Source organism: Eschrichtius robustus, chromosome 19, assembly GCF_028021215.1.
Source record: "Eschrichtius robustus isolate mEscRob2 chromosome 19, mEscRob2.pri, whole genome shotgun sequence".
Classification (NCBI taxonomy): domain Eukaryota; kingdom Metazoa; phylum Chordata; class Mammalia; order Artiodactyla; family Eschrichtiidae; genus Eschrichtius; species Eschrichtius robustus.
In genome coordinates, this window is record NC_090842.1 from 11,257,496 (window position 1) to 11,279,944 (window position 22,449).

General features: G+C 49.8%; 2 protein-coding genes across 3 annotated transcripts; both read right to left on the minus strand.

Annotated features, from left to right (window-relative positions):
* Nucleotides 1–1,588: 1,588 nt before the first annotated feature.
* On the minus strand, nucleotides 1,589–12,882 carry SYCE1L (synaptonemal complex central element protein 1 like). The gene is given in 12 exon segments (XM_068527249.1): nucleotides 1,589–1,654; nucleotides 1,656–1,842; nucleotides 2,056–2,143; nucleotides 2,230–2,299; nucleotides 3,151–3,214; nucleotides 3,462–3,545; nucleotides 4,747–4,801; nucleotides 5,072–5,119; nucleotides 5,700–5,774; nucleotides 5,966–6,025; nucleotides 7,744–7,806; nucleotides 12,822–12,882. Coding segments are annotated over 12 exon segments (921 nt in total).
* Nucleotides 10,809–22,340, minus strand: MON1B (MON1 homolog B, secretory trafficking associated). 2 transcript variants are annotated; one of them, XM_068527247.1, is made up of 6 exons: nucleotides 22,031–22,340; nucleotides 21,458–21,615; nucleotides 19,266–19,586; nucleotides 17,909–18,728; nucleotides 17,401–17,548; nucleotides 10,809–14,275 (listed from the first exon to the last, which is right to left on the minus strand). In XM_068527247.1, the coding sequence occupies exons 2-6, from the start codon at nucleotides 21,603–21,605 to the stop codon at nucleotides 14,066–14,068; spliced, it is 1,647 nt and encodes a 548-aa protein (XP_068383348.1). In that variant the 5' UTR covers nucleotides 21,606–21,615; nucleotides 22,031–22,340; the 3' UTR covers nucleotides 10,809–14,065. The 2 variants fall into 2 exon arrangements, with proteins under 2 accessions (XP_068383348.1, XP_068383349.1); XM_068527248.1 differs by lacking the exon at nucleotides 22,031–22,340 and adding an exon at nucleotides 21,833–21,918.
* Nucleotides 22,341–22,449: the final 109 nt, after the last annotated feature.

The following is a 22,449-nucleotide window of genomic DNA, read 5'->3' on the forward strand; positions in this document are numbered from 1 at the left end:
AGTAATTAGTGATAGCTAACATTTTACTGAGTGTTTACTATATGCCACGTCCTGTTCTGAGAAGAGCAGACTAGACAGACAAGGGCCATCTTGCCTGGGTCCCCAGGAAGTCTCTCATATTGTTAAGGGAATCACTGACTGAAACCGCCTGCCCTGGCCAGGCCCAAGAGTAACCACTTGTAGGAGTTATCTTACAACAGGAGGTCCTGGTAAGGAATGCAGAACTAACAAGCTACCGCCAACCAGAAGAATTCGGGAAATGTCAAAGGGAGACCAGGAAGGACCCTGAATCAGAATGATTGGCCAGAGACAACCCGGAAACTAACCCCATCACCATAAAACCTGAGTCTGTGAGCCATGTGGCAGAGCAGTTCTCCTGGGTTCCCTTACCCCGCTGCTCTGCACCCAGGCGCCCCTTCCCAATAAAGTCTCTTGCTTTGTCAGCACGTGTGTCTCCTCGGACAATTCATTTCCGAGTGTTGAACAAGAGCCCGCTCTCGGGCCCTGGAAGGGGTCCCCCTTCCAGGACCAACATTCTATCCCGTGCCTCGTCACCCCACTCTGCTCCATCCCACTGGCCTCCTCCAGATGCTCCTGACACTCAACAAACTCAGTCCCCTCCACAGCCCTTGCAGGCGCCATCCCCTCTGCCCAGTGCACCTTCGCCCAGACACCTACAGGGCTCACTCCCTCACCTGCCCCCTCACCTCCCTGCTCAGGCACCACTACTTCAAGGAGATCCTCCCTGACCCTGCTACTTAAAATCCGGGGCCTACAATAGTGCCTGGTACACAAGCAGACATTTAGCAAATGCTTGTTTAACCCACACATGCTTAGCGGGTGGCAAGGTGCCCTTTGGAACTGGGTCCCCCAGGCCAGCCTCCTGAGCAGCTGACATCCTTAACAGCCCTGCAGTCCGAGGAGACTGGGGTAAGGGCACCCCAGATGACGACACAGCAGGGCAAAGGCCCTGAGATGACAAGGTGCTTGGAGAAGGGTGGAAAATCAGCTGTGTAGCTTGAAGCAAATGTGTGAGGGTGTGAGAGGCGAGGCCAGGCAGGCGAGCAGGTCCGAGAGAGTCTGCGGGTAATGCAGGGACTCTGGGATCTTACTCTGAACCACAGAAGACCGACAGGACCTGCAGCGGGTTTTTAACACGTCCCTTCGAGCCCTTACTGGTAAAACAGACGGTTCAGGAACCCGAGATGAGGCCGTGGAGATGGAGCGGCCTTGACACCCACCCAGTCATTGAGCTGTCGGGAGCGTTTACTGAGCTCCTGCGGCCTGAGCCGGCCAGGGGACTGGTGGGCGGAGTGCGGCGAGGCCCCGCCCAGACTTCCTGAACCACTCCCCCTTCTCCCGGAGAGAGGAAGGGCACGACCCCCAGCCCCAATGGCTCCTGTGGCACAGGCTCAGCCGGGGAGTTGGAGGATGGTCCGCAAACGTCGCCTTTATTTCCGGGCGGGCCTTGAAGGAAGGTGGGGCCGGGTGGGTCCTACTGGCCTAGGGGGGCGTCAGGGCCAGCTCCGCCGGCGGCGCCAGGTCGCCCTCGCTGGGGAGCTGGGGGCCGGCCTGAGGAGGCTGGGAGTCAGGCTTTGGGGCCCTGGCGCCCTCCCACGCTGGCCCGCGCCGCCCTTTCCCTGTCCCCGCCCCCCCCCCCCCCGAGGACGGCCTGCACCCGCACACCCCCCTCTCAGAGGGGCTCCGGGGACATCCCGCCCGCTCTGTCTCGGCCCGTCTGGCCTCCATCCCGGGCTCTCTACCTCTCCGGCCCGGTCCTCTGGGGTGGTCTGGGTCTGGGCGGGGACCTGCCCCCCGAGTTTCTCCAGCTCCGCCTTCAGCCTGCGGAGAAGGGGCAGAGGAGGGGAGGAAGAGAGGGGGAGTGTGGAGGGGGCACAGGGAGGAAGCGACTGAGACACTGAGCCCCGGCCGGAGGAAAGCCCAGCCCGCGGAGGCCCCGCCCTTCTGGGAGGGGCAGAAGGGGAGGTGTTGGCGGGGCGGACCTCGGCCCCTCCCCTCCTCCTCTCCCCCTCCCCTCCTCCTCTCCCCTCTTACCCGTCTTTCTCTGCCGGGGCGCTCTGGACCTCGGGCGGCGAGCGCAGCCGCCGCTCCACCGTCTCCAGCTTGGCCCGCGCCTGCCTCTCTGCGGGTGGGCGGGGCGTCATGGGCGGGGCCGGGAGTTCCCGCCGGCCGCCCCGGCTCCGACCCCACCCTGCGCGGGAGTCCCACCTTCGGTGAGCAGCTGCTCCTTGCTGCTCTGCAGGGCACGGATCTCCCAGGCCAGTCGCTGCTTCAGCATCTGTGAAGAGAGAGAGGAGCCCTGTCCGCCCAGCTGTCCTCCTGGCCCCTCCTCCTTCGCGCCTCTCGGAAAGTCCTTACTTGAATTAGGGCGTTCATTCATTCATTCATTCATTCAGCTATCCGTTAATTCAGTGTGCAGCTTCTGCTGTGGCCGGGCGCTGGCAGAGATGCTCTCCCCCTCAATCACTCCCCACGTCCCCGTGTACCTTAAACCTCATCTCTTCCCACGCTCTCATCCCCCAGCCCCACTGTTTGCTCTTCCTCAAAGACCCCAGGCACAGTTCAGCCTCCCAGGGACATTGGCACTCAGATACCCGCATGGCTTCCTCACTTACTTCCCTCGTGTCTGTGTTCAGATGACACCTGCTCAGAGAGGACTTCCCCACTGGCGTTACATGATCTAGCTACTTATTTTCTTGTTTAGAGTCTGGGTATGCATCTCCTTGCTCCTAACCAACTTGGGGGCAGCAAAGACTTGGCCCCTTTGGAATGCTGCTGGACACATCCAGAGACACTGGCTGAGCGAACCAATGGCCTGACCGTGTCTGGTTCAGAGTTCCCATTTGCCACTGCAAGATAAGCACTCTAGGCAAGCAGGAGGGAAGCAAGATCAGCAATGGCTCCTGCAACACTCTGGGCAATGGATGCTGGGTGTGGCAGTGGGGGATGGTGAGAGGTGGTTGGGTTCAAGGTAGAAGCTGAAGGACTGAGTTGAGGTGAGAGGAAGAAAGGAGTCAAGGACTACCCCTCGGCATTGGGCCTGAGCAGTAGGTGGGCCCTGGGCTGATGAGCAGAGACACTGAAGCCAGGGGAGGAGTGGCTTTGGTTGAGGCAATGATAATGGCTCACGTGGAATTCCCAGGGGTCCTTGTGCTGGCCTGTCAAATCCTCCAGCCGTTCTTCCACGTGCAACCTAGGGGCCGACATCCAGGAATGAGAAAACACATGCTAGGACTGACACGCAGCCTGGCCCAGTCCGGGGGTTTCTCATTCATAGGCCTTCAGATCTTCGCCTGGTGCTCCCTTGCTAGGAGCCCCTTTATGGGCTTTTTCCTCCAAGCCTTGCTTCGAACAGCACCACTTCCAACAAACTCTCCCTCATGCAAGCCCCACTCCCATGCCCCACACCGCACCACCCCAGGCCCTAGACCCAGGGTTACCCCGGCTTCCTCTGTCCTTGCCTCTCTGTGATCGGAGAGTTATGGAGAGAAATGTGCTCCATGTGCTCCGCCAACATGTACTTCCTGGGGAAGGAAAGAGAACGCTCAGTTATATTCTCTGAATGAGCCACCACTCCTACTAGCAGGAGAGGGGCTGGGAGTCCCCATCCTCCTTTCCTCTGAGCAAATGTGAACCTTTATGGGCCTCTCTTGACACTGTCACCCTGTCCATTCTGTCCCCCATCAAAGCATGCCTTCCCAAGAAACCTCTGTGAAGGGTGCAGTAGTTTACTTTCATAAATTATAAAGTCCTAGATTGAGGCCTGGATCTGCTATTCCGCTGTGACCTTGGACAAGTTAGTTAACCTCTCTGGGTCTCAGTTCCCTCATATGTAAGATGGTGGTACTGTCATCGCGAGGAGTAGCTGATAAACGAACATAAGCTGCTCACCAGACAGTGGGAGGTGTGGTGTGGTTAAACACATATACACTTTAACTATCTATCATCAAGTTTTCCCACATTTTTAAAACCATGATGTGCCGGCATTTGAGACTTCTGGTCACAAGAATGTAAAGGTTCAAAGGATGGAGAGATAGATGGATAGATGGCTGGATGGACCATGAACTGGACGGGTGAGTGGCTGGCTGGAGAGATGATGTCTGGTTAGAGAAATGATGAGTGCAGGGATGATGGATGGATGGAGAAATAAAGGAAAGATTGTCAGAAGGATGGATAGCTGTCTGGATGGATGGTTGGGTAAAGAAATGAACGGTCAAATGGATGACTGGAAAGGTGGAGAGAAGATGAATGAATGATTGGATGGATGAAAGATGATTAGATGGAAGGCTGGAGAGATAATGGCTGTCTGTCTGGATGAAGAGTTGGATAGTTGGATAGAGGTATGGATGGATGAGTGGGACAGTGGGTGGATGGGTGGGTAGATGGACGGCTGGGTAAATGGGTGGCTGGGGTCATAAATGAGTAGACAGATAAACAAATGAATGGATGGCAGAAGAGCTGGCTAAACAATAGGGGAAGACTTAGAATAATACCAATGGATGAACTTTATTTGATAAAGAAACTAGCAATGAATGATTAAATGAGTTCATTTTAACACCACCACTTAATATTAATGATGAGCAGGGGTGTCTCTTGTCTAGCTACTCGATTTTATAGAAAGGGAAAATGAGGGGTGTGTGTCCAAGATTTATTTTCCCTAGCTCTTGCCCACTCCTCCTTCAGGCTGGGGAATAAGGCGGGGAAGAGCTGGGCAGGACCTCTTACCTCTGAGCCTCACTTCCCTTCCTTTGGCAGTGCAGCTGGAGGGTCCTCAGTGCCTCTGTGGGGAGAGGAACCAAGGGGCTTTGTGAGAGCTCTTGAGAAGTCAGGGTTGGGTAGAAGCAAGGGGCCTCACATCATGCTGGGCATCGGAGGGCACTGAGGGACTTCAGTGCTTACTCCGAGTCAGATGGCAGCCAAGGGAGAGATCTGAGCAGAGAGGGAAGCACCCTGACTCAGGTGTCGGGGGGATTCCTCTGGCTGTCTGAGAACTTCAGGCATTTGTGGGGTGATGGGGTAGAATAATGAGGACGAAGCAGTTGGTAAATACCTTGCTTTTTGCTCAAAACCTCTTCCAGGTGCACTTTCTCTCCATTCACTGGAAAACACAATGACACTTTGAGTCTCCAGGGGACTCACCCTGTGCCCTGACTGCAACTTCATGCAAAGGGAAGGCCCAAGGTCACACAGAAGATGTGATGCAGCCTCAGGGGAGGAGAGGCACCTCCTCACCAACCGTGCACCCGTCTCCCGCTGGGGACCATCCTGATCCAGCTTTTCCCGCTTGGAGCGCACATTCCCTGTAAGGGCCGAAGGGGTGAAGGACTGCAGGGTTCCCTTGTGTAGGATACCTATGGTTTATACTGAGGGTAGAGATGATGAGAAATACGAAAGTACACCATGTCAAGTAGAAATAAAGGCCGTGAAGAAATAAATCAAGCCGGGGAGTGAGAGAAGGTGGTATTCTATTTTTAGAGGGGGCCACCAAGGAGGACCTGTTGGGGTGAAGTTTCAGCTGAGAGCTGAAAGGCAACTCGAGATAGCACGAGGCAATGCGGATTATGTAGGACGAGCGCCTCGCAGGTGGAGGGAACAGGCCTTGCAAAGACCCTGAGGTGCGCACGGGAACGTCAACACTGGTCATGAGATCTCTGGGTCCCTCTTCTGGTCCCACTTACAGGAGTCCAGGTCCCTACGCAGGGCCTCCCAGAGAGCTTGGGCTTCTCCCAGTTCCTCGCCGGATTTCTTCTTTGCTGGGTCAAAAAAGGGAAGAAGACACGGTGTGAGTGCAGCCTCTAGCCTTGCTATTGTCTCACAGACCATGACACTGCACACTCATCTTCAGACAACCTGGAGGGGCCTGGATCTCACAGATGAGGAAGTGGAGGCTTTCAAAGCCCAGGTCCCTCTTGGGCAGCTGGCCGTCTTGCGTCCCGGAGCTTACCTTGCTGAAGCTCATTAATGCGGTTAATCAGGTCCTCGACCTGTGGCTCCAGGCTTCCCTCTGCAGAAGGAAAGAAAGATTGAGCCAGAGAAGGCAGATGCCTGTCTGTCTAAGGCAGAAGGAGGGGGGCGGGCGTCGCCGCTGTGTCTCTGCTGCTATGGATCAGCACTCATTGAGTGTGCGCTGTGTCCCAGGCTCTGTAAGAAACCCTTGCAGGGCTTGCATTCTGGGTGGGAGAGATGGACACTAAACAAAGATTCATGATGTCAGTGCTGGTGGCAGGAAACGCCAGGAAGGGAAATAAAGTGAAGCAAGGGGCTGAAGAATGAAAGGGTAGAAGGTGCCTCTTGAGATGTGAAGAGGCCCCCAATGACGTGAAGGAAGACAGCCCTGCAGTTCTGTGGGGTGGGGAGTGTGGAGTGGGGGACATGCCAGACAGAAGGACAATGAGTGCGAAGCCCCCGCAGTGGGGCTGAGTGAGGCGCATGCCCAAAATATATGGCCAAGCGGTCGGCTGTGGCTCGTGTGGCCCTAGTGAGCTAGTGGAGAGCAGCTGGAGGCCAAGTGGGCAAGTGGGAGCGGCAGATCGCCCAGGGCCTCCTGGGACGTGGTAGAGGCTTCTACATTGAAATCTGAATGTGGTGGGAGACAAGGGAGACCCCCCGCGCCCCCATGAAAAGCCTGGCAGGGTGGGTTGTCACTTCTCTCCACCTGGACTCTGGTGCTGGCCTCATAGGAGATATGGGGAAAATGCCACTTTTCATTTTGACAGCTATCAAGTTCTCCATTGACAGGGAGGTCAACTGTCTCTTTAGGGGGTCACTGCTAACTTCCCACAGTCCGAATTTCAGTGCTCCGTATGGGGAAGCTCTCCTCGTCCCTCTCTGGTTTCAAGGTTGGAAGCACAGAGTTGAGATAAAAATCTGCCCAACCCTCGCTGGGTCTCACTACCAGCCTGTGAGACACTCTGGAGTTAAGGTCAAGTTCTGGATTTTCAGAGGCCACCAACTTCATCTCCTGTGACTTCCAGGTGACTGCGTGCTCTCCGAGGTGCTGATTATGATACAAATCCCTGGGGTCTTTGTTTTACTGGAGACGGGCAGAGTCACTGCATTTTCAGTCACGCAATTCCTCTACCTAAGTTTAGCCTAGGCAGCAGCTCCAATGTACTTTTGCATGTGGCCACGGAGTCAGGGGAAGGGGAGGTTCCCCTTTATTTGGAACAGACCAATGGATTGTAGTATTTTAAGCTGCTGATGGACTTGGGGGGATCCAACCTCAAACACGGCCAGAACTCTGCCCCAGCCCTGTTGTGGGTACTGGATGCTGGCTGGCTCCCAGTCTCCCATCAACAAGCAAAGCAAGGTGCAAAGCTGTTTGCATTGCCATTTGTATGTAAAAAAGGAGGGCAAAGAATACACACCCAAGATTGTATTTTTTTAAATGTCTAGAAAAATACCTAAGAATTTAAAAATAGCTGCTGCTGGCCTATGGGTCAGGGAAATGGATGGCTGGTGTGTGTGTGAGTGTGTGTGGGTGTGTGTGTGTGTCTGTGGGTGTGCATGCATGCAAATGAGTGTTGGAGGGTAGGGTTTTCCATCCCTTTATACTTCTTGAATTTTGAAGTTGTGTTTTTGGTTTAAAGAATTAAATTGTACAAGAGGGAGAAAGTGCAATGGGATAATTTCCCAAGGTTGTGAGTTGAGGGGGTGGGTTTGAACCACATCTTCCTGACTCAAAACCTCAGGCTAAGCCTCAGACACGAGGAGACACATGACCTTTCTGCAGCTTCTTCACCATTTCCAGCAACTCTTCAGTCTTCTTTGAAGACTTGGTCTCACCTGTGGAGATGAAAATCCGAATTACAGCATCCAGTGACAGTGAGAGGGGACTGGGGAAAGGTCCAAGCTAATCTGGGCAGGGAGGAAGAAAGCCTCACTGGGTTCTGAGGACACCCCTGGGCTGAACCAAAGATAGGCTGAGGGGCAGCTTTCCAGCCAGAGCAGGGTCCCTGCAGGACCCCTGTCCTTTTTTTTTTTTTTTTGGCTGCACCACACGGTTTGTGGAATTTTAGTTCCTTGACCAGGGATTGAACCCAGACCCTTGGCAGTGAAAGTATGGAATCCTAACCACTGGACCACCAAGGAAATCCCAGGACCCCGTCTTGTGTCTCTAGGGTTGATGGTGTGTGCTAGATGAATCAGGACCCCTAATGGCCATTTCTTCCTGAGAGGTCAAAGAACACCACAGACATCCCTTTAATGAAATTCAGGTGTGAGAGAAGGGGGATGCACTTTTGCTGCTACTGCTGTTCAAGATCAGTATGAAGTTTTAAGCAATGCAGTAGGACAGAACAATTTCATATGAATTTCTTTAAAATCATTATAGGCCACAATTTGCAAATTCTTAAAGAAATGATGGGTCTAGGAAATGGTTTACTAATGGCTGCTAACATCCACGAAAGACAACTGGATATTATAAGCCTCCTGATGGAAGAACATAACACCACCTGTGAAGGATTCTGCTCCCCTCAATCCCAACCGGAAAAAAAAAAAAAAAAAGGAAACTTCAACCTTTGTCACTTTTGCCAATGGGATAGGCAAAAACAGCATTTTATTTCAAACTTTCTGGTAGTAAATATTAAAAACTTACTCAACTCCTCTGGATCAGAAATTCCACCTCTAGACATTTTAAGGAAATAATTAAGGATGGTGGGCAAGATTGTTCCATTGTTCATAATCTTAAACGACGGAAGCAACTTAAAGATACCTTAGTTGACTACAGCACATTCAGAGGATAAAATTCTTTGCAGCCATTAAAACTCATGTTGTAAATCAGGGGTTCTTGGGAATTCCCTGGAGGTCCAGTGGTTAGGACTCAGCTCTCTCACTGCCGGAACCTGGGTTTGATCCCTGATCAGGAAACTAAGATCCCACGAGCCTCGGGGGAAAAAAAAAAATCAGGGTTTCTTGACCTAAGCTTATTAAATTTTGTTGACATGTTTGGTGATATGTTCACTTTCTTTACATCTTTTTGTCTTGCCTGAGATCTTTTACAAATTGGTATGTATTAATTTAATTTTGCATACATCTCATTGCTTTTCTCTGGTAGCATTGGTTGGTATGTCTCCTCTGGAGACTTTTAAGTTCTTTAAATATTCTTAATATTTGGAATGAAACAAAAAAAATTAAATCTATTTTAATAACGAAGGGAGATATTTGTGATTACTTGTTTTGTTTTTAATATTACGAAAATTTCCAAACGCACATGAAAGTAGAGAGGATACCATGATGGACTCCAGTTTACTCATTGTCCAGATCTGACAATCATTAATATTTGCTTCAGCCGAAAAAAAGCGTATTTGCTTCAGCTATGTTTTTCTTGTGCTAAAGTATTTTCAAGCACGCCCCAGACTTCATGACATTTCATCCCTAGATACTTCATTGAGTCTCAACTAAAAAAAAAAGAAAGTCTCAACTACTAGAAGACATTTTCTTAGATGAGTCCAATCCTATAGTCACACCGACAAGATTAGCAATCATCACTAATCATCGGATCATTTATATCATAAAATGCCCACAACATATGTGGTTTCCCCTGGTTGTCCCCACATGTCTTTCACAGCTGGCTTGTTGAACCATTTCTGTGAAAGCTCCATCTGTGTTTTTCCTCTCCACTGCATTTATCTTTTTATTGCAGTATAGTTGATTTACAACATTGTGTTAGTTTCAGGTGTACAGCAAAGTGAATCAGTTATACATATACATATATCCACTCTTTTTTTTTTTTAAGATTCTTTTCCCATATAGGCCACTACAGAGTATAGAGTAGACTTTCCTGTGCTATACAGCAGGTTCTTATTAGTTATCTATTTTATATATAGTAGTGTGTATATGTCAACCCCAGTCTCCCAGTTTATCCCTCCTCCCACCCTTATCCCCTGGTAACCATAAGTTTGTTTTCTACATCCATGACTCTACTTCTGTTTTGTAAATTTGTACCCATTTGTACCCTTTTTTAAAGATTCCACATATAAGCAATATCATACAATATTTGTCTTTCTGTGTCTGACTTACTTCACTCAGTATCACAATCTCTAGGTCCATCCCTGTTGCTGCAAATGGCATTATTTTGTCCTTTTTTTATGGCTAATATTCCATTTTATATATGTACCGCATCTTCTTTATCCACTTTTCTGCTGATGGACATTTAGGTTGCTTCCATGTCCTCGCTATTGTAAATAGTGAACATTGGGGCACACGTACCTTTTAGAATTATGGTTTTCTCTGGTATATGCCCTCAGAATGGGAGAAAATATTTGTAAATGAAACAACTGACAAGGGATTAATCTCCAAAATATACAAACAGCTCATGCAGCACAATATTAAAAAAAAAAAACAACACACAATCAAAAAAGGGCAGAAGATCTAAACAGACATTTCTCCAAAGAAGACATACAGATGGCCAAAAAGCACACAAAAAGATGCTCAACATCACTATCAGAGAAATGCAAATCAAAACTATAATGAGGTATCACCTCACACCAGTCAGAATGACCGTCATCCAAAAATCTACAAACAATAAATGCTGGAGAGGGTGTGGAGAAAAGGGAACCCTCCTACACTGTTGATAGGAATGTAAATTGGTACAGCCACTAAGGAGAACAGTACGGAGGTTCCTTAAAAAACTAAAAATAGAACTACCACATGATCCTCTGCATTCCTAGTCCTAGTCACGCAGTAAGATCATAGGCGATCAGTAAATCTTTCAAATAGTCCAGCTAACATCTTGACAAAAGTTTAAAAAAATCAATGTGACAAAACAAAGCCTATAGAGCATGAACCCCTTTGAAACACTTTATTTTGAAATAATTTCAGATGTATTGAATACATAAAAGTTGTAGGAACAGGCCACAGTGCTATTTGCCCTTGTATCAGATTTCCCATTTGTGAGCATTACTGCACATAAATTGCAGGCATCATGACCCATTATTTCTTAATATTCCAGTATATATTTGCTATTTATAAGGGGACTCTACCAGGTAACTGCAGTATAACCATCAAAACAGAGATGTTAATATTGACCAATATTAATGTATGATCCTCAGATGCCATTCAGCATTTTTCCTCTTATATTTTCATATTATTTAGCACTACTTACATTTTCCTTTTTAAAAAATTACAAAAATGCTTCCACCTCTACACAGTCCCCAAAATCCAAGTCCCTTGTTGAGAGGCACCAGTTAGGCCTTTAGCCTTCAGACATTTTTCTAAGCAGCACACATAGGGCTGTAGTTGAACTGCCTCTTCTTCTTTTTTTTTTTTTTCTTTTTTTTAATCCCAACTTGCTTTTCTCTCGTAAGAATATGATCTCTTTTGAAGCTCACTCTCTGTTAATGAATCACCATCTTCTCCTTTTAAAATTAATTTTAATTAATTAAATTAAATTGGAATTTAATTATTTTTTCCTGTTTCTTAAGAAAAAACGTCCACTATACAGGCACTCCATAACGCATGGATATACCTAAATTTAGTCATTTCCGTGATTGCTCCTGTGTTTCACTTCCATCAGCAACATTCCAATGACCCTGCTTGGTCCACACATCTGTGTATTCTAAGATTACCAAGCATGGTGACTGGAGATAAGAAAATACCAGATATACGTTTCTAAAGCTAATTTTGATGGGTTAGAAATGGTAACTTGATATGCTTTTCAACTTTCTCCATTGCTGGTGAAGTTAACCATAACTTCCTTTTTTAAAAAAATTTGATAATAATACTTTTTTTTTTTTTTTTAAGCACAGTGGCAGCTATACTAAGTGCTTAATAAGGAAGATTTATTGGCATCTGTCGTATTTCTTGTTGAAAGCTTGCACTCAATGTGAGGCCAAAATCTAAGAGAGCTCTCAGTGTTAGTTATTTCATTATTCATGCAGTAAAAAAATTACTGAGCACCTACTATATGCCAAGCAGGCATTGTTTCAGGTGCTGGGGAAACGGCCATAAACACGGTCTGCTCTCATGAAGCTCACATCCTAAGAGAGACAATATACAAGCGCATAATTATTGTTGTCATCTGCATAGATATAACTGGAAAGATGCAATCCAATGTGTTTATTAATATGATGGTTTAAAGAGTAGGAAAGGTGGTCAGAGATAAATGAAAGGAGGGCCAAGAGTCGAAACAGCTGATACAGAGTGATGGGTACATGGGCATTCATCACGCTATTTTCTGTGCTTCGGTACATTTTGAAAATTTCTATAATTAAAAAAAATGTTAGTGGCTAACAGGAGATCATTGTCTTGGGAGATTTTCTTCTCTTGGCTAGACCTAAATTTCCAACTCCCTCTAGGAAAATATTGTCTTTCCTCTCACTGGGGTGTAGGGTGTCAATATCAACAAAATGCCCTGGAGAATCTTCTCCAAAGAAGCCGTCTGTGGGAGTGGCCATTCACAATTAAGATTTAAGAGTCCATGCAAAGTGTGATTATGGGCTGGGTGTGAAATGATGATATTGGGGAATTACTGTTAATTTTCTTAGCTACGGCAGCAGTTGAGTGGGTTCTGAGACCATCCACCCCTCTTTTGTTTGAAGAGATGCATACTGAAGTATTTAGTCTATTGTTTACTTTAAAATAAATAAGCAATATAGCCAATAAAGTTGACAACAGTTAATCGAGCTGCTGAGAATATACGTGTTATTTATCTGCACTTTGTTGAAGAGCACTTTTTTCTTTTTATAAAAGGCTTACAATTTTTCTTCCTTAAGTACTGCTATCAATATTTCATTACTGTAAGGGGACGAAGCCTCCCTTCCTTCTACCCTGGCTGCCAGAGGCCCACTTGCCCTCACTACCTTCATCCTCCTCAAGGACTTCCAGCGGCGCCACTTCCGAAGGCTCCAACTTCCCCGCCATTTTCCAACGCACGCACGACTGGCGCGCCTGCGCTTTGGACGATGATTGGTTTTAAAAAAAAAAAAAAAAAAAAAAAATCACGCGAGGGCGGATAGGCTGTGCAGAGCGCACGCGTCTAGTGCGTCTCTGTGCGTCCGTTGACCAGGGTGAGGAGCGACGGGCTTTCCGCTCCCGGGAGGGGACAGCCCAGAGCCCCCGAGCGACAGTTGGCGCGCACGCGTGGTGGCCTGCAACTCCGGGTTAGAGAAAAGAAGGGCAAAACTAGGCTCTTGGTCATTGGCGAGTGAGTGCTGCGTGCACGCATGGAAATTACAGGCAGGTGTCGCTAGCTCCCTCTCTAGGATGCTTGTGTTGTGCAGGTTGTGCAAGTCTGGGACAAATGTCCATGCGCTGTGTGGTGGTACGCAAGCGTTGAGTCCCTTTTCGTTCACGAATCCTCACTTAACAGCCTATGAGAGGTTAGGTATCTGCATTTCATGAGTGAGTAGAATGAGCCGTGGAAGGTAAGTGGATCTATGTAAAAATTCTGGATCTCAGCCACCGGGTGAAGTCAGGTGCTTTGCCCCAGGTTACACAGCCAGGCAGATGCTAGAGACCATCTTATTAATGTTAGCAGCAGCCAACACCGATGGGGGTCATTTTTGACTGGGTAAAGATGAAGTACATGAAGCGCAAAGGAGCGTCCTTACGGGGATGGGTTTTAGGCTTTTTATGTGCAGTTGTTTTCTTTAAAATATCTTCAGGCCGTTTCTGGGCACAGGCTGGTCCTGCGTTCCAACTCCAGAACCCCCGTGGGCCACCCAAGGAGACCCTGGCCAGCCCTGGACCCTCAGGGCTGAGGTCCCATGCAGGAGGCAGACCCCTTGTGCCGGACAGAGGGTGTGGTGGCCAGGATTGGAGGAGACGGTCCCCGACAGAGGCTGGAACATCATCCAAGTGAAGGAGGTGTGGCAGAGGGAGGGGAAGAGGGAGTCCTAAGGATTTCCCCAGAGGTGGAGGGGCAGGAGGGGGCTGGGGAAGCAGCCGGCTCACCTGTGTGCCGTCACACCGCCACCCATCTCTCATGTGTGGGCAGCCCCCCACATCTTGCTCCATTGCCCGGGGAGACAGGGACCAGCCGCAGACACCACCACCAGTAACGCCCCCCCCCGGCCCACACGGCCCAGTCGGGGAGCTCTGCCTCTCAAGGTGCAGTAAACAGGCCGTTATGGGAAGCTTGGTCTGCGGAGGCCGCTGGGGCTGCTGGGGGTGTGGAGTACTTGGGTGGGTAACGAATGAAGAGGCGGTCCTCCTCTTTCTTCACCCAACGCAGGAGTTTGGTCACTACGAGGATGGCACCTGCCTTGGTCACCAGGGGGCTGAGGCAGGTGTACAGCTCAAATTTGGAGGTCACCTGGGGGTTTGAGAGGAGACAGGGTCAGCTGGGCCGGAGCTGGCCATGCCCGGTGCTGTCCACCCCACCCTAGCCCCATACCTGTCCCGTTTGGAAGGTGCACCTGGCAGCAGCTCCTCCTTGGCGCTGCCTGGTCACTGGGCTAAAGCGGGTAAGCTGACGCTATTGTATCACGAGTGGGCCAAGGGATCAGCGAGAGCTAGTGGCTTCAGCTGGGTGATGCTGGCTCCGTGTGTGTGTATGTACACTCTCTGGACCTCAGTTCACTCGTCTGTGCACTGGGGATGACGACAGTGCTTAACACTTAATGAGCGATGGTTGTATACGAAGTCCTGTTCTAAGCTCCACACACCTGTTTCTATCATCTGTAGCCTGGGCAGAACAGGAGGATTAACTCAATTTAATCTTCACACCAACCTGAGAGGCTTAACCTGACCAGGTCACCAGCACCTTTCCACATCACCTCTCTCTGCTCTCCCCCTCACTCTCTCTGTTCCAGCCACTCTAGCCTCTCCTTGCTGTTCCTCAAACATAACCAGGCTCAGCCTCACCTCATGGCATTTGCACAGTCCTTTCCCTCTGCCAGGTGTACTGTTCCTGGAGACACCCACACGACCTGTGACCTCCCCTTCCACGTGGATGTCATTTCCTGACCACCCGATTTAAAATCCTGGGCCTACCAGATCTTGTTTTCGAAATACCATCCTCCACTGAAAGGTACAAGGGCTCATTGGATAGATGGCCAATTTCAGGACTGGCACAGAGAACGTACAAAATAAGCTTGGAATATCTTGTGCCAGAAAGTAAGAAGTGCTTCAGCAGTCATGCAGATGTGTCAAAAAGATACAGGGGCCAGTCTGGCTAAATCATGGCTCCTGCTGGCTAACTCAGAGACAATTTGAGCACAAAAATAAATGAAAGGAAAAGATTTTAGCCCACTGAATTCAAGAAAATTCCATAATATAAAATTCAAAATTCAACAAATAAATAGGAGCAGGGAAAGTTCTTCCATGCAGTAGAATCTCAACCAATAAATGAAGTTATGATGGAGTTAGAAAAGTAACCATCTGGTAAATACCAGAGAAACAACTGTCAAAGGCAAAAATCATTAATGCATATTAAAATCAGTGGATGAAAATATGGTGAAAAAGAGAACACTGACATAATCACCACAAGATATTTACTAATTACAAAGGGCAAAAAACAACTTTAAAGTGGAGAAACCTGGCAGATACCACCTTAATGAAGTCATCGAAGTTAACATCATCAGTGGGACACAGTGACATTGTGGTCCTCCTGATATGAAGCAGAAAAGGACACAACATCACTTCTGTGATATGCTTGCCCAAAATGCATGACCTCAATTTAGTCTTGATAAAAATATTAGAAAAACCCAAGTTGAGGGACATTCTACAAACTAACTGGCTGGTACTTTCTAAAAGTGCCCAAGTCATAAAAGACAAAAAAAAGACTGAGGAAATGTTCCAGAATAAACGAGACTAGGGAGACACAATAAATAAATCTAATATGCGATCCTGGACTGGCTTCTGGACCAGTAAAAGGACATTAGCGGGACAAGTGGTGAAGTCTGAATGAAGTCTGTGGATAAGATGTGATTGTACTGATGTTAATTCCCTGATTTAATGAGTTCCTGTGGTTATGTTAACATCTGGAGAAACTACCTGAAGGACCTATTTAAAGTAACTTTTTGCAACTTCTTTGTAAGTCTAAAATTGCTTGAAAATGAAAGCTAAAGAAATTTTTTTAAATTAAATAAAATTCTCAGCCTAGAACAATGCCTGATACATAACAGGCATGCAAATAAATGGTTTAATAAATATGCACTAAATAGCAGAATCTAGGGGAAAGTGCCATTTCCAGTGGAGTCACGTGACCAAACTCCCTGAAGCTGACCTTGAATAGACCCATAGGAAGTGAGGACAGGAGCCCTGAAGAGACCCCAGGGAAGGATATCCCAGGTGGAAGGCACAGCAGGGGACCAAGCCTGTAGTGTTCAAGAGTGCTGGGAACTCATGGAGTCAAAGCTCAACTGGTACCTGCAGACACGCGGGCGGGGCTCATGGGAAATCGGCGAGCACAGTGATGGTGGATAACGGGGCCTCTTGAAAGTCAGAGACACTCTGCTGGTGGCTAACCAGTGGACACTCTACTGTAGACTGCTGGTTTGTCTACAAGTGTCAATGCATGTGTCTAAAAAGAAGAAAACTTAATTTCTGTTTGATGTGAAGAACAAATTCAGATTTGGCTCTTTTGTGTTTTAAGTGCCTAAGAATGGAAAGAGATAATAATTAAAAAGTATTTAAGAAATTTAAGATCATGAACTGGGAGAGCCCTAGGCATAACTGCTAAGAATCTTGGAAACAGAAAAAGAAGTTGAGTGTCTGTCATGCAGTTTCCTTAAGCTACAATGAACACCATCTCTCTGGAAGAAGACAGAAACTAGGAGCAACTGTGCACGGTAATTTTCACTGAATTCTAAGAATATTTACCTCGTTTACAACTGGATTCATTTATTCCTTCTAGTATTGACTGCAATACTCCAGTCAGATACAGGAATTTTTTGTGTAAGTGTGATTTCAAAAATTTCCACATGAAGGCAGAAGATCCTAATATCTGGAAACATGTTATTGAATGAAATTCAGAAAACTTTGTATTTCAATTTTACCTGAAATAGTATGCGTCTTTTCATATTTCTACTAGCAATTTTCACACTTGTATTGTCTGATAGAGACAGTTATTGCTACTTAGAACATTTTAAATGTTTTCACTAATTTTAAAATTTTAAAAATAAATCTGTTTTTCCGGAAAAAAACCCAAAAAACCACCAGACTCTCTACTGGTTGTTTCTCTGGTATTTACCAGATGGTTACTGTTGACCGAGGGAACGGTCAACAGAATGATGGAACTAAAGGTTCTGGACACTGCAGCTGCTGGGTTTCACAGACACACGGCGTGGCCAGGACACTTCTGGAGGCAAGACCGCAGCCCAGGCCAAGGCGTGGTGCACCTGAAGGAGGCCGTCACAGCTGGAGGGGATACAGGGGAGGGAAAGAAGGCTTGAAGTGGGGCAATTTAACTCCTTCAGAGCCCCCCACTCAACTCACCCAGGCCAGCAGCGTCTCCTTCTCAGCCACGTGGTAAATGAGGCGCAGGGGCCGCGAGGTGTTATGGAGGCGCGCGTGCAGGCGGTGGTACAGGTCGGACAGGCGCTGTCGCTCCTCCTCTCTGCTGTACGGGGCCTCCAGCTCGGGGCTGCAGTGATGGACGGGGGTGGGGACACGGTCATTCTAGGGCTTTCTTGGCTGGCCTATCTCCCCTCAGTCTAGGGAGTTAAGTTAGGAGCTGAGCCTCCCCCATTAGACTGGAGGCTTCTCAGGGCCGAAGCTCCCCATCAAACTCGGGGACTCTTTGAGTCCTGGGGCCTTCCTCTCCATTAGAACAGGGGGTTTCTCGAGGTTGTTGGCTGAGCCTCCCGCATCGGGCAGGCCCATTCTATTGCATCTCTCTAGAGCATGGCTGGCTCTCTCGCCAGACTCATGTCTATGAGTTGCCGAACCTTCCAGTTAGATAAGCCTTCCCACTGGGCCACTTGCCCGCAGGGTAGGGGCCCACCTGGTAAACTGGGGCAGCTGGCGGTGATGGTCGGGGATGTCCAGCGGCTTATAGAGGAAGTGCCGGAGGCCGGCGGCCTCCACAGCCTGCACACTGTAGGCCGAGGCACTGGCCGATGGGGTGCTGGAGAAGCTGGCAGCCTCCCTGAGGGTGCGCATGGCCCCAAGGGAGTGCATGCCGTCCTCGACCAGGCGCCGGCAGGTGGCCATGTCGTGGAAGGCCTCGGGGTCGGTGCCGAGCAGCAGCAGGCAGACAGGCATGGCGTCCAGGCGGGCCACATAGGCGTAGAAGAAACCATCGGGGTTGAAGCGGGGCAGGCACACAGGCGCCCAGGCCTCGCCCGCCGCAAAGGCCGGTGCCCCCACCCAGTCCAGCAGCAACTGCAGGTCGGCTGGGTCCAGCCGGCACTCGGCCAGCACAGTCCGCTCCTGGGCTGCTGTCACCAGGCGACCGCCAACCGCCAGCACCGAGAGGGCCAGGCCAGGCGCCGTGCAACGTCGGAGCAGCGCACCCAGCGCGTCCCGCAGCGGGCGAGCGAGAGGGACGCAGCGCACGGCGCCCAGCAGCAGGGCACCCGGGTCCCGCTCCACACTGTCCAGAAGCCGGTCTAGAGTGCGCTCCGAGCCGGCCAGCAGGCGGCGGAGGTCGTAGTTCTGCTTGCGCGCGAAGATGCGGGCCACGCTGGCGCGCGTCAGGGTGCTCACGATCTGTGCGTGCACGGCCATGAGCTCCCCCCGCAGCTGGGCTGCTGACTGAGGAGTCCTTGACACGGCCACCAGCAGCAGTGGGCCCTGCTGTAGGAACACCAGCTTGTGGTCCTCTGGGGGAGGGAAGGGGCAGGGGGTAGAGATGCGTCAGTGTGACAAGACGGGGTCAGGTGGGACTCTTCCACCCCTCCCCGGAAGGCATACGCTCCTGGTGCAAGCCCACACGGTCACTCTAGGGACACAGCACTAAGGTAAGGACAAACTGGGGGAGTTTGGACATTTGCAGAGACACGATGGGATGGTCAGGGAATCAGGCACACAGCATGGAGTGAGGAAGATGCGGCAAGGACTAACAGAGCTAGAAAGACACCAACTCAGCCACACAGCCTCCAAACTCACCCTCTCAGGCAAGAAGGAAATATCCAGCCAGTTACTTAGATCCCAGTGAGTTAATCACTCAGAACCCAGCAGGGCCAACAGACAGACCCCTTGGACAGACAGACGCCGGGCCAGCCTCCACACACACTGACTCACTCCTAACTAGCTGGATAGTCCCCCAGGCAGCCAACCAGCCAGAAAGACCTACTGCCAGACAGACAGCCATAGCCCCAGTCACCGTCACCTGTTCGGCCTCCTGCCCCTTTGCTCACCAGCATAGATGGCGCGAATGGCATCTCCTGCACTCTGCACGAAGGACACGAGGGCTGTCATCACACCCATGGTAGTCGACAATGCCTCCACGCTACCGTACCGCGAGTAGATGGGCTTGCCGGCCTCACTCAGCACGAACACGTGCTTCCGCTTGCTGCGCCAGTCCTCGTCACTGGGGTCCCTGCCCTGGCCCCCTGAGCCACTCTCAGGGCCACCCACGGGACTGTTCTCAGAGGCTCCCGGACCCCAGAGCCCACAGGTGCATGACGGAGCCTCGGGCTGGAGCAGCAGGCCGGGTGGCTGGTCCTTGGTCTCGGATCCTGAAAGGGAGGCCCTGGTGAGTCATCTGCCCGTGGACTCCCACTAACCCCATATGCCCACAGACCCACCAAATCCCTACCAGCCCTGCAATGACCCCCTGCTGCTGACACAGACCTCCAGGTGTCTCCTCTGCCCCTCAATGACATCCACTAACACTTAGGTTTCAACGATCCCCCTAAAACTCCAGTAATCCCATCTCACTGTCATTACTGAACCCTTTATATCCCTACAGACTAACTATTCCCCTTTCAATAACTGCCATTCCCAAGTCTTCAAAGCACCCCTCTGCCTCTGAATGATTATCAGTATCTTCATCTTCAATGATTCCCCTATTAATCTCTGACCCCTCATTTATTTTCCTGGTATCTACTCACCCCTCAATAGCTACCATTATGTCTATTAACATCTGTGTCTTTGAATGTGCCCCTCACTACCCTAACCCCTTATTTATTCTCACTGATGTCCACTGATCCTAATGACCCCATTGACTCCCAGTCTTGGTGATGATCACTAATCCAAATTCTGCCATGATTATCCACTAACATCCGGATCTTTAGGACGCCCCTCACCCCCTATTCATTCCCACTGCTGTTCACTAACATTCCAATGACCCCACATTAACGTCACTAATACCTGGGTCTTCAATGACCTTCAATGACTGCCCCGACCCACAATTTAATCTACTCCATGTCCACTGCATTCCCAAGAATGATCACCATTAACCTCCACTAACATCCAAGACTTCAAATGACCTCCACTGACTCCCCTGACTTTTATTCTCATTGGTATGACTCCCCTTTATTCTCACTGATATCCACTCCCCACCCTACAATAACCACCGTAACATCCACTAACACACAGGACTTTAATGACCTCTATTGCCCTTCACCATGACCATCATTAACATTCACCAATGAAATCCACAATTTCATTGCCCTCTACTGACTACCCTCCCATTTATTGTAATTGATGTCCACTGATCCCCAGTGACAACCAGTGTTATCCACTGGCAACTATGTATCAATACTTTCCTCATAAAATCCCAATGACCTCATATTCCCTCATTTTCTCATTGACAGTCCCCAAGTACCTACTCCCAATACTTGCCAACAAGTTCTCAAAGACGCCCCCCCCCCCAATTACTGATTTTCAGTGATGTGTACTGATCCTTCCCAATGACCCCATTAACATCCACTAATTCCAAAGTGGTCAATGAGCACTCATTCCGCAATGACTTCCGCTGACCCTCCACGCTATACCTTTACACATACACCAGAGTCTTCAAAGATCTTCCTACTGGTCCTCTGACTCTCCAGATAATTTCATTGATGTCCACTATCTCCCCATCAATGATCATCATTAACGTCCACTAAGATCTGGTTCCTTAAAGACTCCCTCCAACAACTACCATCAACTCCTCAATGATGTAAATACTCTGAGCGCCCACTGGCCCCCACTGATCCCCTTTCCCACCTCAATGATTTAAAGACCCCAAAGGGGTCAAAAGGGGACTGACTTCTATATAGTCCCCCTTTGACCCTATTAACTTTTTTTTGGTCATTCACTGACCTAAACATCCTAAATCCCCAGTGCCCCTCTCTAACCTCAACGGATCCCTTTCTGATTCTTCAATTGCCTAAATTCTTACCAACTCCCCAGTGAACATCCATTGACATCCACTGATTTCTTTTGCACTCCTCAATGATTTAAACTACAACGTGAGTACACAATGACTTCCCACTGACCCAAGCTATGGTTTAAACTACTTCCCCGAGTCCCAAAGGGCTCCCCTCTTGTCCCCCATGGACCTCCCCCAACAATAACACCCCCTAGGGATTCCATCCAAGACCCCAGTGAAGGGAATGCATACCTGTTTTCTCCACGCTCGCGTCTCCAGTACCGGGTAGGTCTCTGCAAATCCCTCCACCGTCTCTAGCCTCCTCAGTGGGGAACCGCATCTCCTCCAAGTCCTCCGCGTCCCCGGGGGCTGGGGCAGCAGTGCCTCCTCCGGCCTCCATCTGCACATCCCTGTTGGGGGAGGGGAATGGAGAGTGACCCACAGCAAAAGAAACTTCTTAAAAGCTGTTACTGAACCTGGCCCCCTTGTACACACTCCTGGGGCTCGTTTCCCGTCGCGTTTCAACAGGATGAGACATTCAAAAACACGACCACATACTTGCAACCTCCAACACTTTCCGAAAAGGGAGGCTCTACCGAGCCTCTGGAAATAAAGATATATAGGCACCTGTTTTAACTCCGTATCTCAATTGGCCAGGTACCATTACTTCCCGTAGCCGCGGAAGCATCACACTTCCGGGTGTGGCTGCTCTCTTGCCACACTTCCGGGTGCGACGCGGCTCTGAAGACACTTCCGGTCGCGGAGCTTTATTCGCTCGCTGGGCGCCGGACCCCTCTCTCCCGCAGCCCACTCGTGTTCCCTCACCGTAGAGAAGGTGCGCGCCACTCCCGGATCTACGTCGGATCTGACCCGGAACCCAGAGCCCCTTCTGCCCTCGTTCCCACCGCGCCCGCACCAGCGGCTAACGGGGGCGAGTCCGGGCCACTTCTCGTACCCAAGGTTGCCGGCGTGAGGGGGGCGCGGCTCACGTTCAGCCAATCCGGAGTACGGAGGGCGGCACTGCCTCCTTTATGGCCCAATCAAGCGAAGCCGATCCCCTCCGACCGTTCCGCCCCCATTCCGTCTGCTTCGTATCTCCACCATTACTGTGCGTCGGATTGCTATTGCACCCGCCTATCCCTTGACTGACATCTCTCTGGACCCAATCGAAGGTTCGAGCCTATTCCTCTCTTCACTGGAGGAGGTTCGCAGCCTAGGTCATGATAGATGCCCATGCCCGGTGC

Coding starts and splice junctions, on each gene's coding strand:
- MON1B (XM_068527247.1), bottom strand. CDS start 21,605: ATGGAGGCCGGAGGAGGCACTGCTGCCCCAGCCCCCGGGGACGCGGAG. Junction 18,729..19,265: donor CATTCGCGCCATCTATGCTG/GTGAGCAAAGGG, acceptor TCCCTCCCCCAG/AGGACCACAAGCTGGTGTTC. Junction 14,276..17,400: donor AGGAGACGCTGCTGGCCTGG/GTGAGTTGAGTG, acceptor TCAAACCCCCAG/GTGACCTCCAAATTTGAGCT.